This window comes from Protopterus annectens, chromosome 13.part0 (assembly GCF_019279795.1).
Source record: "Protopterus annectens isolate FY-2018-M chromosome 13.part0, PAN1.0, whole genome shotgun sequence".
NCBI classification, from domain to species: Eukaryota; Metazoa; Chordata; order Ceratodontiformes; family Protopteridae; genus Protopterus; species Protopterus annectens.
In genome coordinates, this window is record NC_056747.1 from 244,099,235 (window position 1) to 244,118,967 (window position 19,733).

Genomic DNA, 19,733 nt, shown 5'->3' on the forward strand with positions numbered 1-19,733 from the left:
AGTTACAGGCATTGCACACTGGCTACTTTTCAACCGTCATTGGTCAGTCTCTCACCTGATCTGCTGTATTGTACTCAACAGCAGAATTTGGTTACATTTTTTAAATAAACAGCATCTGTCCTTTAGGGAGAAAGCCTTGACAAATCATCTACTCCATATTTCACCTGGCTGAGTATCAGAGGCTCACTCACCCAAAAAACATGTGGCCAGACAAACAAATCTACATTAGATTTTTTTATTAAAAGAACCAATCTCTTATTTTCCTTTAACATAACCATTTTCTAAATACAAAAAGTATAAATTAAATACGTCGTTTTCTCAGGTTACTAACTCAAAACAGTAATAGGTATAATTATCATCTACAGAGATGGAAGATGCTTTAAGGGCTGGTGCATCCTAACTACACTTGTCTACCAGTTATTTAAAAGCAGACCAAGCTAATAAAAACAACTGTAGCCTGAAAAAGTCAAGATTCTTTCTTACAACTGTCAAATAATTTAGTCTCAGAAAAACTTTAAATTTAAAAATACAGCACTTATGATGCATATATTTAATACAAAGCTCTTCAAGTTTGTCAGTGTAGCACAAAATAATTAGTCCACAGGTAATAACCTAGAAATAGGTTTCTTATTTCACCTGACATGACAAAAATGTAAATAAAAATTAAGCAAGCATTTAAGTTTTACATCATGGAATGGACAGCTGCGGAGCATAGCAGAAGTATAGCAACGAAAAAAATGCATACAGGTACAAAATTATAAAGGACTGCCCAGTTCTATGCAAAAGTTTCGCATCTCTCTTCTTTTAGGATTTAAAATTTGCTAAAACTTACAGCAGAAACATAAATGCAATACCCCCATCCTACAAGAGCATATGAACCCTCCAGTCTGAAATCCCACAGAAAATGCCATGCCTTTTCAACCCTTGGAACAAGTAAGTGACCAACTGTTGATCAGTACAAAATATCAAACCGAAAGAGAGATAAATGGAACATGAGATTTTAACTCTAGAAAATGCAGTTCTTTAAGAGGCATCTCCAAGAGACAGACACTTTTTCTAGAACCTTAGCTAGGTCATCAAGCACCCTGGGCAGCTCCCCTCAACTTAAATTCGAGGACAAAAAAGTCTTCCCAAAAGTTACACTTCCTACCACTATACTCTTTTAGCTGCAACTAAACTGCAGATGTATCGTCATTCATTTATGAAGCTCTGATATCCTCGCAGCTTCATAAATTATGTTGATGCTACACTTATGCCTCAGCAGTAGCTACAAATTATGCCTCATGGGAGCCACACCCTTCTGCCTGCCCTAATTACAACTCGGAGTTTGTTATGTCCAACATTTTCAAAACGTCCCACTAATTAATAACGAGTGAAATACTACTAATCATTTATATTTACTGTCTAGTGAAGGTTAGCTAAATAAATAAAGTGAGCATTCAGTTAGTTACTTTCCAAGTTTTTTTTTTTTTGGTTGGGACCATTATATCTTAACTGAAAGTTAGATGGCAGGACAGCTCTATAATCACATACCATGTGTTTTTAATTATATGCATTTGTATGAACAATTGGGCAAAGAGTGGGTGGTTGCCATGGACACAAGAGGCTAAAGTACAACTGGCACTTCAGTGTTGAGTGTCAAGGGACTACTGATTTGTCTCTGCAGTATCACCCATCTGTAGCATCAAAGCATTTAAAGCAGCTGATTAAATGACATTAGGAGGACTTTTAACCGAGTATGTTTTATGAACTAAAGAGCTTCTTGCTACATTTTTTTGCCTTTTTTCTCTCCTGCAAGTGTGGCTCGATGACTGACAAGCATTTCTCTTTTGGGCCCTCACTTGATGCAAGGATTTTTTTGGTAATTTTTTTCAATAACTCTGGCATGAGCAGGCCAAATGAAGAATTGCACATTGTGCCCGACAGTGTGGCTACAGATTTGCTCATCTCCATGTGAAGTTCGCTGAAATTCCATAGGCCTTGCTTCAAATGTGGACTTCTAGTACAGTACCAGTGAAAGCAAAACAGGCCATTTTGGGACTCCTTAACATAGGTACTAGTGGAAGGAGAACATGTGGCCATAGGTAGGCAGGAAACTGAAATTTTTATGAAAAGAATAACACTACCTCACATACAAAAATACTACTTCACACATCAAATAAGTCAATATGTAAACCAAACAGGTTTTCTGACTTTTAACCTCAAATATCAATCAATATGCTCCAGATGAAGTACTGTCCGTTAGGAATTTGGCACAAATTACTCCCCCTTCTGAGAAATTCTCAATATCAATCATTTTAAACCTACATGACTGTTAGACAGGCTAACTTAATTATATATTGCTCAAAGCTTCCGGACATCTACAGTTACAATCTTCCAATTTCTGAAAAGAAATAATATACATCTCTGTAGAAAGGGATAAAGGAATATACTTTATACTCCTCTTAGCAGATCATCAAAAAGGTACGATTGTAAAAAACAATAATCACTTTCCAGGAATAAAAGCAGGATAACTAGAACAGAAACTAGACCCACATGACATACATTTCTGGCAACCACAAGCACATGCTGCTGACACTTGAGATAATTATCAGCACATCACTAATACACCCCTCACTGGAAACTTAAAAGTCATGAGACATGGACTTCAAAGTTTAAGGGATTACCAACCTGTGCCATCACAGTAACCTAAATTACAGCCTTTTCTTATATCACGCACTTGGGGAAATGCCTACAAACAAATTAAGGACGAAGAGAATTCTTGAAAACATAAAAGTTGCTTGAAGCACTTAAGTATCCTAGAACAATGAAATTTGAATGTAGATGCACACATATTGTGTGCATGGGAAAAAGATTTTTTTTCATGCTGCTCTGCAGCTCATTTTCCTAAATACATTCATCAAAAGTGGCTGTTATGCTATGAAACGTGTGTATACAGATCACATACCCCTAAATGCACTAGTTTCCATGTAATAATGCAAGCAGTTACATAAGCTGCAGAGGGCCATAGCCCCTTCACTAACCTTTCTGTAGTATGGCTTTTACAGCACTGACTCATTTTCATATAATGGTCGCACTCGGACATTTTGTTCTTCACCTGTGCCGAAATGAGTAAATATAACCCAATGGATTTTCCTTAACATGCATGATGCATGCAGCAAAAAAAACAAACAAACATTTACTTCTCAGTATCGGAAAATAATCTGAATTGTGCCTACCCAAAAAAAGAGTTCTTGAGCACAACACACTGGGGTTGTTAAACAAAAAGATGCAACAGAGCTGAGTGACACAACGGTGTCACTGAAGCTACACAAATGTTTAACTCTAGGTTGATTTTAGGCTAATTAAATCCACACTGAGCCAGCAGACAGTTTATGCAACTTTGATGCAACCCCAATCCCCACATAAAAAAATAAATCACTGGTATTAATATTTTGCATCCTGCATTCAAAATATGACATTTGCGTAAAAATAATTGCAGGGATTGTAAAATGCTTGTGCAACTTTTGGCCATTTGCCATTCTCTTTATGGTCAATGCAAAAGTGTATCTCCTTACTCCAAAGGTGTAGCAATTCCTGAGTTGAATATATTAAAAAAGAGATACAGCAGGGCTTTGTCCCCCACTCATCAAAAAAAAAAAAAAAAAAGACTTCAGATTTTTATATCACTAGTTCCTTCACTGAAAGGTATGTTTGAAGAAACAGTGATCAGGAAACTAGCCTAGATCCATAACAAGAGGGTGAAGAAGGTTGAGTATATTTGCACTATTAAATGTTATCTGTGGTCAGCTGTTAATTTAAAAGCAGCTTTCTGCGATGCAGGGCAAGTCTGCAAAAAACTGCTCCAAGACTACTTTTGTGCATGAGCTGCTGGACAAAAGTTGGATCATTTTTTTTCATTTTTTGTTTTCACTTTTGCTTTGACCCGATATACAAGGGAACAAAGGCAGAATAACTGTAAATTGGCATCAAACATTTTGTGTATAATGCATCCTATAGCTTTTTTACAAGCAACATGGGTAATGGCAGCAGTTTTCATAACATCTCTACAAATTACTGCACAAAACCCCTAAATAAACAAATAAGTCAAGTATTTGGTTCTTGAACTTAACCGCAACAGACAGCATAACCAATACCATAAGGGCAATTCAGCATTTACTGGCAGTGGTATTTTGTGTCCTCCTTCAGTGTACTAGCTTCACACTGGGGTTGCTGAGGGACCATATATTCTATGGCACTTTAATGAAGGGCTGGCAGTGCAGACTAAACCTTTTGACACCAAACAGCAGCATACAGTGATAATACTGAATAAGAAACATTTCCGGCCATTTTACAAAGTTACAAAGCATACCTGCAGAGCATCTGTCAGTCAGTCTACTGTCACATGATACAAGGAAAGGCTGCATCAGCATGAAACAAACATTAAGTTGCGTACTCTGTGTAACCTGGATCTTCAAAGCAAGGCTATAGGGTTTGCCCCCAGTCTAACTCCATTTAATTCTATCAACATTCAGAGACTACGTAGTATTATCAGCAGCGACATAATTAGTAGTCAGTTTTCCTAAATTTCTTGACCAAACACTAGTAACAATACAAAGTATTCCACAGGAAGGAAATCTCTCCCATGAATTTGCTTATAAAAATCTGTAGGGCAAAAAAATCCATTGTGAGAGACACTGTAGAGGTGAAAAGCTTTCAAAACAGCAGCATCTACAAATGTAAGCAACTGCTTTTGTGGAACAGGGGGCATCAGAGATCAACAATAAACATGAATCCCACCCAGCTCTGAAAAAGATATTGGTACCATCTGATCCAATTTAAGGCCAAGCTAGTTTGAAGTTCAAGACTAAAACGCAATTATCTAGATAAGGAAAAATTATACGGTATCTGATTTTTACAGCACCTAAAAGTATAGAACTGGTACGAACCTATAACCAAATCTCATGAACATTCTTTATCTTAATGTGGAGGCAAACATACTAAAAATCAAGAGACCATATCCACCTCGTATGCAGTGGAGAAGTAAAAGAAAAAAAAAAAGAAAGGTGGGTATGCAAAAAATGTCTCACAACACACTAGTTCAGCCCAATGACATACAGGATCAGTGTTGAAGAGGAAAGCCCAGGCAGCAGGTTTAGTAGCCATGATGATGATGGTGCAGATGTGGTGATACTGACCACATCAGACGTAAGGGCCAATGATTTCTAAGACCTGCAATGACCAGACTTGCCTTCCCTGCAGCAGCTGCCTTTTTCTGTCTGTTTAGGTTCCTTCTCCTGAGAAACAGGGAGAAGATCATTGGCCTGATTCTAGGTCACCAGAAATTGTGCAAGGCCTTTCTCCATCAAAATAACATCACCTTAAAAGGAGGTGGCCAAGTAGTTAGCCTTGGGCAGGGGAAACAACTTAAAAATACACCAAAAGGCTGCTGTTCCAAGTTTAATACAATTCAAAGAACACTCATAAAACTCTAGTGCCTTGGCTGTATAGCCTTCAAGGAAGGCTTGAAGGTGTCCTCCTTTGAAATGTATTAAACTTGGAACAGCAGCCTTTTGTTGTTTTTCCTTTTTTTATTCTTTGGATCCCTAGAAATATAAAAGTTCATTAACTTCACTTTGCTGATTGGAGACCTAGTGTCCTTTTCAGGAATCTCCAAGAAGGTGTTTATACAGACTAGGGAAAACTGAACAGAACAACTCTCAGCCTTTTCACTCGAGTTAGGTACAAAACCAAAAAAAGGGACATTTTTACATATACTAATCCAAATCACTTCAGTAAAGAAGTACTCTACAACTGTAATGTATACACTAAATGCCAGGAATCTAAACAAGAAACTCCATTCCCTCAAAGCTCTCCTCGGCCTTGAGAATGAAGATATCGATGCAGTTACTGAAACATGGTTTTAAGCTGCAGAGAATAACCTGGCAGGGCAAGGCTTCAATGCCTTCCACACATTTATACCTCCAACTTCACAGGCAGGGACTAAAGGTGGAGATGCCTCAATCAACATCAATAACAAGCATACTTCTAGTTTGTCATCATGTTTAACCAAAGTCCCATACCAAATCCTAACAAGCCAAAGGTTAATTCCCATAAAACCAATAGCTCATACGTAGACCTACTGGAAACACTCACCATTCAAATACTATACTCATGGGGGACTGTATCCCTCTATAAACTGGGAATCCTACATGACCCCAAATTTTCAGGCACAGAGACTCCTAAAGATTGTAAACACAAGTACCCTGGACCATATAGTGCATACACCTACCAGAGGTACAAACATATTGGACCTGGTACTCCCAGACATGGGAGAACACTGCACTCTCCCTCCTCTGGTGTTGTGTCCTTTCTGTAAGCCCAGACCACAAAGCAGTCTCCTCCTAAATAAAAATCAATTCTTTAACCCCAGTAAACCTGTCACAGTTAGCAATTACTCAAAGGCAAACTACCTTTTTACCAAGTGATAACTTGTCAAATGTTCAACTCCCTCCAAACCCAGACAACACAGCAGCCAATGCAGAATTATTCACAGATGCCATGTTAATGACTGCATGGAGAGAGCTGTGCCTACCAGAAGCAAGCTCAAAACTAACTCCAAAAACAAACCACTCTGGTAGAATCCAAAACTAAACAGGCTGAAAAGCAAAAGTAAAAAAGTCATAGTTAAAACTGGGAAGTGTAACACCGAAACTATAAAATTTCTCTAATCAAACCGACTAGATAACTAAGACAATTAAGTCCAACAAAGCAAATTTTGAGGTAAAGCTAGCATCCCAAGCCAAAGAAAACCAGCATACCTTCTTTAGCTATGTCCAAAACCTCAAAGGCAGCACACAACGGTGTTCTGAACTGCTGGTAAATGAAGCCAAGTTCAGGAAATTGGAAATATAGCACATCTGGCTGACAAATTCAGCTCCAGCTTTGCCCTCCTTTCATCCCCAGCCATTTCCAGCAGGAAAGGTCATCTAACATAATCCCTCTGACCATCAGTAAGGAGCATGTCTTAAAGGCACTCTCTAAGGCCAAGAATACCACTTTGATTGACCCCAATAATATCACAGGATGCCTCCTCAATACCCTGAAATATGACCTATCAGAGCCATTGAAGTTCATATTCAACCACAGCTTCTGAACAGGCTTTGCGCCATGTGAATGGATGGCAGCAATGGTCATCCCTCTGCTCAAGAGCAGGTCATCAACAGATCCCATGTACTATAGACCCATTAGTCTGACTAGTCTCATATGCAAAGCCATGGAAAAGATTAACAATGACATAGGAAATCTTCAGATACTGAACCCAGCCCAGTCTGGTTTCATCAAACGCAGCTCATGCCTACTGAACCCGGTGGACTTCTTTCAGATGGTCGCCAAGGCAATGGATGATGGGAAAATGGTATACACTGCCTACCTTGACCTAGCTACGGCACTTGATACAATACCCCACTCAGGCATTGTAAACAAACTCAAGGAATTAAGACAAACTTCTATGTAATTGACTGGACTGCCAGCTGGCTCACAGATGGGACCCAGGAGGTTAGGACTGGGGAGACCATCTCCACAAAAAGGCCAGCCACCGGTGTAGTCTCCCAGGGCTCTGTGCTGGGTCCATTCCTATTTGGTATGTATTTTCTCAGAAGTAAAAGCCAATGTCAAGGGCTTCTGATTTGCTAAGCTTTCACATGACTGCAAACTCAGAGCAATCATAGAAACCTCCCAAGACACCAACTTTTTACAGGAAGGTCCAATACAGACAAATAACTGCTACCAAAGCCAGTGCTTAAAACTTAGTGCTAAGAAATGCATAAAACAGTACCCTTTGGGAAGTCTGCAGTCAGGGATTTGTAGACTCATGTAGACTGTAACCTGGCTACAGGCCAACATGTACTTAAGACAATAAAACAATCATTCACTATCACTCAACATTTAAGTAAGATCATGGCTTCTAAGTCTAGGGAAGGTATCATGTCTCTATACCCCCCCAACATACCCATAATATAATTCTCCCTTTGGTATTTACCTTAGCAGGCAAATGCAACAACTGGAACGCCCACAGTGGTTCCTCACAAACAGAATACAGGGTGTAAACATAATGCCCTTTGCAGATTGTCTCAAAGCTCTATCCCTATACTCTGTTTCCTACAGACTGCTGCGAGGCAGTTTATGTCTGGTATACAAGACATTCTTGGATCCTGTCCTGATTTTGCAAATCTACAAAACAAACAGCATCAGAACTACCAGATCCAAGGATTTAAACTTTGTTTGTGATTTTAACAGGACATGTTAGAGGGACACGTACGTATCTCAAAGAATTCCTATTCTCTGGAATAGGATCCATATCCATGAGAATTTATTTTACATTTGTTGTCCGGGCTAGTCCAGCTGGACATATGTCCATTTCCAGTAGAGGCCCTGGGAGAAAAGCTCCAAAAACACAGAATTATTTATATTATACGACAGTTTTTACAAATGCAGCTGCATTACAGATTTTAGCAATTCTTTACATTTCCTTACATTACTGCTTTTTATACATGTCACATTTGGATAGTAATAAGAAGACATTTGTAATGACATTAAATTAATATATGAAAGCACACTCTCTTTATGGTCAACAGAAAAGCAACTACATTAGTACAGGAATAGTGGTAAGTACCCAATGATACGTGAGGAAGTTAGTCGGCGTTAGCACAAGGGCATAACCAATGTGTTTTAAGGTATAGTTTCAGTTTGTTTTTGAATAATGTTATTGAGGAAAGTGAGGTTAGGTCACTGTGAAGTGAATTCTAGTTTTTGCCCACGGTATTAGAGAACAGAGTCACCAGACATATTGTTGGTTTTACCTATTTGTACAAGTAGTTTATATGACGAGCCCTTCCCTAACCTTATTCAAGCAAAACCTGGACTAGAGGAAGGGAAGTCAGAAATTCACCCTGCTCTGATACTTATGTCTCTGGTGGACAGGGGCAGCTGTTAAATCATAGCCTAACACCCTACCTTAAAATACCCTCCAAGGCAAAATAGCCCATGGGTTACATTTGGGTTGCATGCCTAAACTTACAAAGCCCTCAGTGGTCTATACTTATGAACCTATTTCATGACTATCATCCTCACTATCTTGTTATACAAATCACAAATGTTACAAGGCAAACAGCAAAACTGTTCAGATGAAATCAGGGACATAAGCACCAGGGAACCTGCCTGCTTTTCACTACAAGTGCAATGAGGTCATTAAGCATCTGCCAAAGCTATTACAACTCAGTTACAGTGGGGGGACCTCCATTCTTTGTTTAAATGTCTTATCTAAAGGATCGCACTTGAAATACTGCAATCCCCTTATGCTGAAATTACTGTCCATACTGGAATATGAATTCAACTACCCACTGTGACATCAGAAAACACTGCCTTTTGCTCTGGCAACAAAGATGTGTAAGCTACATCTAGAGTCCAATACAAGGACTCTCCTCACACTCTCCACAACTGAATATGGGCCTCCGCTGTATTAGGCAGCTCATTTCTTATGACCAAACCCAAACCACACTTTAGCCTTTCCAAAGTTAATTTATTCCTGCATATTTCCCCACGTGCATTTCTTCTCCATGGGTCTTATCAGACTGTGCCTGCAGTATTTCTTCCTTCTTTTCCTTGGTATAACTATTTCTGTATGCTGTTATAGCATGAACTGCTCAAGCATAGACTGACTGTTCCCCTTTACTGGGCTCTTCCCCTTCTTGTGCACCACCAGGCTTACCCTACATACCTCTCCTCTTCCTCCATCTCCACATACTGTCTAATCTTGGGTGCATGCGCAACTCCTTAGGAACAAAGTAGGACTCGCTGCAGAAGGTAGCATGCAAGGCACAAACTAATACACAATTTGACTCCCACCTAAGCAGTGGTAGCCATTCTTTGTTGAAAGAAAAAGCACTGGACAGTAAGGGAATGATGACAAGTTATATTTCTTACCCCATCTTTCTCACTCTTCTTGCTTAATGTGTACTCGTATAGTACTTTGCTGTTCTCACAACAATGGGCTCTCCGGGGTTGGGGAAGGTGCCCATTTTCATGGTGAAGTATAAAACTGCTCCTGAGAAAACAGCAGTACTTGATTTCTACCACCAACAGTGGAAAATGAAGTGGCTGTGGAAAAGCGAGTGTATGTCACAAACTCACCTACATAGAAAAATTTTAATGCAATGAATAATACAGCATCACGTAAACCACACTGCAAACAAATATTTGGGTCTCCCATCATTACTATCACTGAACTGTCGCTCTACATACACATCCACTTCAGTGAAATAAACGCAGCAGCACTGAATCTTCAGGAAAATGGGTAAAAATGTTCCAAACTCTGCAGACTGCCCAAATCTATAATCAGTTTTGTGGCAAGGTAAATACACAAGTCAAACATGAGCTCAGTCATAATTATGCGTTCCCAAATCTATAATCTGTTTTGTGGCAAGGCAAATACACAAGTCAAACGTGAGCTCAGTCATGATCATGCGCTCTCAAATCTATAATCTGTTTTGTGGCAAGGAAATACACAAGTCAAACGTGAGCTCAGTCATGATCATGCATTCCCGAATCTATAATCTGTTTTGTGGAAGGCAAATACACAAATCAAAGGTGACCTCCGTCATGATCATACGTTCCCGAATCTATAATCTGTTTTGTGGCAAGGCAAATACGCAACAAGTCAAACGTGAGCTCAGTCATGATCATGCGTTTCCTCATGTGATAGCATATGAAACCCTAAATTCTAGCCTCTGCTTCAGTATCACAGCTTTGTACAACACCTGGGCTAGCAAAACTGCTCAGCAGAACTAAGATACAAAAGAATAGACACACGAAGCGTCCAGATACTGGAAAGCCAGTCAACGCAAAGGCAAGTCATTTATGCAAAGGCTGTGGATGTGGTTGTCCTTGTGTACTGAAGGATGTCAGACAGAAAAACTTTCTCCACAACCACATGTTGCTTTGATGTTAGGATTATTAAAGACAAATCCACTGGAAAGTTTTGAGTCAACAAAGTCCATCTCTGTTCCAAGCAAAGTTAGCTGTGCTTTCTGATCTATGATTACTCGAACACCTGCAAACAGAAACAGAATTCTGGTAATGTACTGTCTGACTTCACACAGATTCAGAAAAAAAGAGTTCCATGACACACAGAAGTAACATACCATAAAGACTAAATGCCACAGAATAAAGCAACTAAAAGTTCTGCAATGATCAGACCAGCTACTGTTTTTTATTTCAAGATGTATTTTACTGCACTGAATATTAATCTGCTTCACAAGACTCACTGGGCAAAAACAAAAAGTTCTAAGACTAGACACCAGTATGTAGCATGCATGCAGTACAAATTTTTTGAAATTACAATCTCCAATCATAGACAATAAATCCTGTCATACTAAAATGCATCCAAAACAAGTTCTAATCTAGTAATCTACACACTATCCTGGAGAATACTACACTCTGAGATACCATAATCCTGGAGTTGGTATGCACCCCCAACTTTTGCAATTGTACTATTCCTAGGAATGCAGTCTTTGGAGTTTCAACAGACATCTAAATATGTAATAAGTATCGAACAAGTTAATGTTAATAAGGTCAAATATTCTAATAGATAACACAGGAATACCAAAATTATCCCAAAATCTACATTACACCTCCAGTTTTGAGTCTGTGTAACCCTAAATTTCAAGCTTTTTCCACATTCTTATTACTTGGAGCTTTCATGTGAACCAGTTACTGCAGCAAAAAACATTTCAAGAAAATAGTGCAAGAAAGATGGTATTTAAAGACGCCACAAAGAGTATAACATCAGTATATAACTTCTCCCAAGAGGATAACAAACTGAAATGCAGCTCTGTGACAACTTACCATAACAAATGCAATAGGATGTATACCACAATTATTTCGTAATAATTACAAGCTATTTACCTTTATGCACTTGTTTTTGCTCTTACCCTCCTTATTACAATATTTCATGCAAGTATTCATGTCTCCACAATTGCCATTCAAAAATATGCACTTCTTTCCCCCAAGATTCTTCACCTGACGTCCATATTTACCCAACAGCAGACAGTCTCAGGTGGCAGGTGCAGAAATTAGTTCTACAAACTCACAGCACAAGGTCATCCTGTTTGGTTCTTGGCTGAGTACCTTCTGTATTTAAGCAGCATGTATCCATGTGGGTATTTGCCAGGGCTCTCATTTTTCCTAACATCCCAAACACGTGCAGGAAAGTGAAGTAACTGCCCGAGCATGTGTTTTTAGTACTCGTGTGTCTTATGGTAGATTAGTAGCCCAGCCTTATTTCTATTGCTTTTAAAGACTGTTCTAGCTCCCTGTGATCCTGAGCTGTATGATATGGGCATTGGAAAAGAGCAGACATGTTCTTCTGCTTCAGCTTGGTGCTTAAAATATCATAGATGTCAAGTCTCATTTGGGACTTCCTTGTTTCTACACTCTGGATTCTGCATGGGATATGGCAGTGTAGTGGTTCAGGGCAAGATCTCTGCTTCAAAGCTTCAGGATCTGGGAGCCGAGTCCTGTTCTCCTGACACTGTCTGTTAAGTCTGCATGTTCTTCCTATGTCTATGGGGGTTTTTACATATTATTATAGTTCTGACTCCAAAAACAGGCTTGCTGACTGGCTACTCTAAAATGCCCATATGAATTGTGGTCAGGGCTGAGCTATACTGGTTCACATACCAAGCTAACAAATGAGCAATCATGTGACTTCAAGGTTACATCATCATTCTTGCTCACCAATTTGGATCCTCATCTCTAAAACTTAGGTTACTAGTCATTAAGTTAATACATTCATCATCAAGCTCACAACATATTGCCTATCAGGAAGCAGGACTTGTAATAACGGCCAGGGCACATTTTCATCATATCCTGCATCAGTACGATGATACTATCATAGGTCTCAACCACTTAAGAGGCCAGAGTGGAACACAGCCCCTAGCAATGTGCAACAGTCAAAATGTGGAACACCCTATTTTTGCACTGCACGAAAACGCATTTCCATGGAGCCTGGTTGAAGTGGGCTATCTGCCAGAGGTATTAAAGTTAGGGTATACCATACATTTGTAAAATTCAGTAAAAATACACGTCAATAAATAAAAGTCAGTAGAAGATCACTACATAACCGTATTAAAGTGCAGTTATTAAAAAAAACATGCTCTTCAGCACCTGCTTTTCTAACGTCTTCACATCTACACACACACACACACACACACACACACACACACACACATATATACAGGGTATACTTACATACAGACAAATTTGAAAAACACTGATTCACTTAACAGCATATCTTTGCATGTCTCTCAACCAAAGGGGGACAAATTTCAGCAGAATCAATGGCAAATCCAAAAATAATCAGGGACACTTAAAATATTAGTACTAAACTTGAAACATTGCCAGAATAAGGGAATGTGAATTAAAATACATTTCCTGAGGTAAGAGAAGTCTATAACTCTAATTACTACCATAATTAATTTATCAAGTATAATTCACCACCTTCTATCCAAAAGTTACCAGTTTTAGGAAGGATTAAGAAGGGCACACTTAATTTGAAACTCACAGGTAACAGCAGCAAAAAAAAAAAAAATATATATATATATATATATATATATATATATATATATGTGTGTGTGTGTGTGTGTGTGTGTGTGTGTATATATATATATATATATGTATTTCTGCAAGTACAAAGTAACACAGTTGGACCACGTTGTATGGTAGGTTGTTACTATAAGAGATACAAAAAATACTAGGACTATATAAACACACACTTGGGTTAATTTTGCAACACATTTAAGTTGATCTTTACATTAGGGAACTTCTCAGACTTTCGTAAAATGATTTCTCTATTAAGTTGACACACTGACTCAGTTACTTATCCAGCAGAATTTTCTGTACAGTTGATTGAAATGGTCATTCCTCCTCAGGCTCTAGTCATATATGAATTCAACAGGGATATGTATTACGATCCCCTCTTTTTTTCTTTATACATCCATAGCCTTCCAAGGAATCTCCCAAATGTCAACATAACTATGCTGATGATAAAGTCCTTACCTCTGCTATCAAATCAACCCAGCAGGTAGTTTACTGCCTTACAAATGGCAGTCTCCCCGATTTGGAACCATCTTACACGCAACAAACTCTACAGGAACATTACAAAATTCTCAAGTCATATCCCTTTCACTACATGTCAAAAACATGTAGGTATTACTTCATACGGTACTCTATTCTTTTAAAATCATACGACTCAACAATAGCTAAAGTATTCCTATAACTTCAGGTGGCCTAAAATTTTTCCAGTCTACTTAAACAAAAGCTCATATAGCTCCATAGTCTTAAATATGTTCTACCTGTTATTGCACCATTGCTGGATCAAAAGATCACTGCACTTCAAACAGCTGAAGATAAGACTGGTTATTTGTTGGGTAGCCTAATGAGCAGCTTTGTTTCACTAAATCAAAGGCTAATGGGCTTCCAGTCTCTGCAGAACAATTATACTTTCTAAACAAGTAGAAGAAAATATATCTGATGAAGTCTCAGTGCTCACTTTGTATAAGCAGATGAAAATAGTTACTGATTTATTGAAGTTTGTGAGTATCTTCAATCATCTTGGATCCTTATCTTCTTTAACTTTCATGGAAAGTATTATTACTTCCTGTGAATATACTGTTATCGGAAAAGTGTCTGTAGCCACCATTTCCTTCTTGGGTATTTTATAAACGCATTCACTTTCAATCTCTTCAAAAACATTTATTTGCCACTTTTGCTAACACGTTGTCCATACACAGATCTGTCTAACAAGCTAACCGTACATAGAGCCTCTTCTCTACTATGTAGCAACACAAGCCTCAAAACTTAACGGATCCCATTTTCCTTAGCCATCTGTGAAAAAAATCATTCTTAAAGCTTGCCTCAACAAAATCAAAATGAACACATAATGAGAGAATACAAATGCTCCTGTTATAAGGACACTGATTATCTCTAAATTGTAATGCTTCCTCATCTCTGCACTGCAATTAAAACCTCTGCTTTTATACAATCCTATATTGGTAAATCACGGTTTTCCTTAACGGTATACTTTTCCATACATAGGATGTAAATAGTACTGTATTTTACTAATCTGGTACATCAGTTTAGTATACTTTGTGTTGCATGTATTTATATATACCAGCAATGTTTTTCTCTGTTGTATATGCATTGTTTTGCCTTTTGGCTTGGAGTGTGCCTGAAAAGGATCTTGCACCACTTCACTAACCTAATTAAACTACAAATAAATGACAACTTATGTATTGCTATTAATTTGTGGGAAGTACATTAAGCACCATGCAACAACATAAATTAATGATGTATGAATTCAAAATAAGGAATAGCATTATAATTACAGGTATTTTTTACAGGGTCTACATTAGATCACCGAACGCTTAAAAAAGCGAACAGTGATTAATCAACCCTATGTAAGTGAAAGCTTACAATGTCGAAGTGTCAGAAAGTACAGTTGTGTACCTACCATAAATGTAGATGTTAGAGTGTATTCACTGTTGCAGTCATTACTCTTGGGTTATCCTGCTGGCAGGCTATCCGCAGTCGGCCTGAATTCCAAAGTCTTGGTCCGGTGTCGGTTGCGGTCACCTCTTCCCTGACGTCAGTGCGCCAGGGGTAGAAAAGATGCAGCCAACACCATTTTCTTCAGTTTTTCTTGCCCCAGATCTCAGGTGCCCCCAAAAGGGTAGGCTAAATAGATTATGCCAATAAACATGCATGCACTAAAGTAAACATTTCCTTCATCTACAAGCAAATACACCACATAGGTTGTATAGAAAAGAGAAGTACAGATAAGATCCAACAAATGAAAAGGGGGATGGTGGGAGGGTAACCTGGACTGCAATAGTGAATACACTCTAACATCTACATTTATGGTAGGCACACAACTGTACTTCGTTCATCGTGTTTCACTGTTGCAGTCATTACTCTTGGGTTGAATCCCAAAGCTGAGGATAGGTGGCTGGGCTAAATAGGATTAGGAGAGGCTATGAGGCCCTGCAGAACTGCAGTGGCAAAGCCTGCTCTGGATTTAGAGTAGAGAGGTAAGTGGTAGTGCTTTGTAAAAGTGTGCACTGAACTCCAAGTTGCAGCCTCTAAGACGTCTTTGGTTGGTACTCCTCTGAGGAAGGCTGCTGAAATGGCTGCTGCTCTGGTAGAATGTGGCCTAATGCCCTTAGGCACTAATTTGCCATGCTGTGAGTAGCAGAAATGAATGCAATGGCCTATCCATTTTGAAATAGTCTGTTTTGAGATAGCCTTTCCTTGTGATCCTGCAGCATATGCCACTAAACGTTGCTCAGTCTTTCTGATAGCTTTAGTTCTGTCCAAGTAGAAGTGTAGCTGTCTGTGTATGTCCAAAGAATGCAGAAGTCTCTCACCCTTGTTCTGTGAGTTTGGATAAAAGGTAGACAAGTGGATGGTTTGGTTAAGAGCCACACTGGACACCACCTTAGGCATAAATGTAGGATTTGTCCATAGAGAAACCCTGTCTGGATGGAAAATGATAAAAGGTTCCACAGCCATGAGTGCCTGTAACTCCGAGACTCGTCTTGCGGAGGTTATTGCTAGGGGCAGAGCTGTTTTCCAGGATAAGAATTTTATATCAGCTGTTGAGGCTGGCTCAAAAGGAGGCAGTGTGACTTTTTCCAAGACATAATTGAGGTCCTGTGCAGGTATTGGTGCTCTCCTTGGAGGTCTTATGTTTTTGGCCCCTCTGAGGTACTGCCTTATTAAGGGGTGAGAAAAAATAGGTGGTTCCGTATTGTAATGGGCTGAAATGGCAGAGGCATGAATCTTAATTGATGAAAAGGATAGGCCTTTGTCCAGCATCTCAGTTAAGTATTGTAAAATCTGAGGAATATCCGGTACAAACGTGTCAATACCTTGTGCCTGGTTCCAAGCACAGAATCTCTTCCATTTTTCTACATAAGATTTTCTGGTGCTGGTTCTCCTGGCCTCCAAGATAACATCCATTACAGCCTTGGAAAGAGGAGTGTTCTGAATGACTACATTATCCGCCATGCTGCCAGATGTAAGGTCCTGAGTTGCCTGTGCAGGATCTGATTGTTTTGTTGGGTCAGTAAGTGAGAAGTTTAAGACAAGGTCCAGGCTGGACCTTGAGACAAGTTCTTTAGGATTGGGTACCAGTGCTAGCGTGGCCAGTCTGGGGCAATCAGTATCATTTTTGGCTTCTCTTGTCTGACCTCTAGGAGTACCTTGGGGAGGAGAGGCAGTGGAGGAAAGGCATATACTGTTAGGTTTTTCCAGCTGAAGGATAAGGGCATCCACTTTCCATGCTTGCTTGTGATAAATCCTTGTGCAGAATCTACGTAGTTGGCAGTTGTGAGGGGAGGCAAATAGATCTATGTCTGGGTATCCCCATTTCCTTGTTATGCTGAAGACTTGTGGGTCCAGTTTCCACTCGTGGGGATCCATTAGGTTTCTGCTTATTTCGTCTGCCAGAGTATTTATTTTTCATGGCAGGAATTGTGCTTGCAGGTAAACTTGATAAGTCAATGCTATGTACCACAAAGTCATGACTTGTCTGCAGGGGGGGATAGGAATGTGTGCCTCCCTGCTTGTTTATGTACCACATGACTGTAGTATTGTCCGTCTTTATCAGCAGCTGTCCTGGATGAAGTAGATCCTTGAAAGCTGTCAGGGCATTCTGAACAGCTAGCATCTCTTTTTGATTGATATGAAGATGCATCTGGCTTGCGGGCCATGTGCCCTAAATACATTTTCCTGCCATGTGGGCCCCCCAGGCATAATCTGATGCATCCGTTGTTAATGTCTGCCTGGCTGTGGGTAAAGTGAATGGCCATCCCTTGTTGTGGTGACAGGTCTGTGCCCACCATCGAAACTCCTGTTGCAGGCAGGGAATGAGTGTAATTAATGTTTCCAGGCTGTGGCAATGTTGAGTCCAAACACTTTTTAGATACCATTGTAGTTTCCTCATATGCAGTCTGGCATATGGAATTAGCAGGATGCCATGAAGCCCAAAGCCTGCAGAATTTTTCTTGCAGATAACTGGGTCTATATGTTGCCAACAATTTGATGTAAGAAGTCAGTTGCCTTTGTTAGTCTGGCATGAGATAAGCCATCTGGGCAGTTGTATTTAAGCTTGCACCCAGGAATATCATCTCTTGAGAGGGTACTGGTTTTGATTTATTTTCATTTACTATGTACCCTAGGCAAATTAGTAATCTTTTTACAAATGCCAGATGCTGTAGAAGAATGTCTTTGTTCTCTGCTTGAATAAGGCAGTCGTCCAAGTAAGGATATGTTTGAATTCCTCTTTGTCTGCAAAATGCAATTACTGGTGCCAGGCACTTTGTGAAGACCCTGGGCGCAATAGATAAGCCAAAGGGCAGTGCAGAGAATTGGTAGTGCATTGAGCCAGCTATGAATCTGAGCTATCTTCTGCAAGATTGCCTGATTGGGACATGCAGGTATGCCTCTTAGGTCCAAAGTTACGAGCCAAGCCTTCTTGCCCAGCATGGGCAGAAGCTGCTGCAGAGTCAACATTTTGAATTTTGGAACATCCAGAAATGTGTTTAGAATAGACAGGTCCAGTATTGGTCTCCAGGCTTTGTCCTTTATGGGCACCAAGAAGAGTCTTGAGTAAAATCCTTGTCCCTGTTCTTGTTGTGGTACTTGCTGAATGGCCCTCAAATCCATGAGGGATGAAACTTGCCTCTGCCCATTGATTGTGTGGCAGGTCTGGCATACCTTTTGCCCTTGGCAGGGTGTGAAATTGGAACCTGTAGCCCTGAGACACTATGTTCAAGACCCATTTGTCCTGGGTAATCATGTGCCAATTTGGAGAAAAAAGTGCTAGTTTTCCCCCTAAGGAGGCTGCCAAAAAATAAGTGCTTAGTTCTGGCAGAGGAAAGTCATTGGGACTGTTTTCTGTAAGGTTGTGATTTGTCTTCTCTGCTTTTGGAGGTAGAAACACCCCATTGCTTAGGCCTGTATGAGCCTTGGGGCTGGGATCTGCCTCTGGGGTGTCTGTATCTGACTCTTTGTGGCCTGTCTGATACTGGAAAGGACCAATTCTTTGTAGGCCAATTCCTGCTAAATCTGGGTGGCTGTACCTGTAAGAAATCCTTAACTGTCTGCATGGATTTCGTTTTATCTTCAATTTTCTTCAACACCTCTTCTGCCTTAACAGCAAAGTATCATGCTGTGATGGGGCATCCAATAATTTTGCTTTAACATGATCAGGCAGATTCTGTTCCTTTAACCAAGCATGCCTTCTAATGACTGAACCTGTAACAGTGGCCCTGCAAGAGGCCTCCAATGAATCAAAACCACATTGCAAAGTATGATTTCCCACTTGTTCAGCTGCATGCAATAAATCCTGCATTTCCTTGTTGTCAAACATTCAGAATTTGTCAACATTTTCTGTTTAAACAGTGACATTAAATATTGCTGATATTTAAGCATATGAAACTGACAATTTAAAGCCCTTACGGCCAAGGTAGCAGAAGTGTAAACTTCTTTTCCCCCATCTGTCCAATGCCCTAGAATCCCTATCAGAGGGGACAGGGTTTTTTGCAGTGGAAGCCTTGACCCCTTTGGGACCCTGAGAAATAGTTTCTGGGTCAGCAGCAGGGTTCTTATATGGACATTTATGAGAGTCTGGAACC

The 19,733-nt window shown here is 39.7% G+C and overlaps 1 protein-coding gene across 2 annotated transcripts in view; it reads right to left on the reverse strand.

Moving 5' to 3' along the window:
- Positions 1–219: 219 nt before the first annotated feature.
- LOC122787208 (iron-sulfur cluster assembly 1 homolog, mitochondrial-like) overlaps positions 220–19,733 on the reverse strand; it is a 161,446-nt gene continuing 141,932 nt past the window's right edge. For both annotated transcript variants that reach the window (XM_044053799.1, XM_044053798.1), the window contains exon 4: positions 220–11,089. In XM_044053799.1, the coding sequence (XP_043909734.1) occupies positions 10,941–11,089 (149 nt within the window). In that variant the 3' untranslated portion in view covers positions 220–10,940. The remainder of the gene's footprint in view (positions 11,090–19,733) is intronic.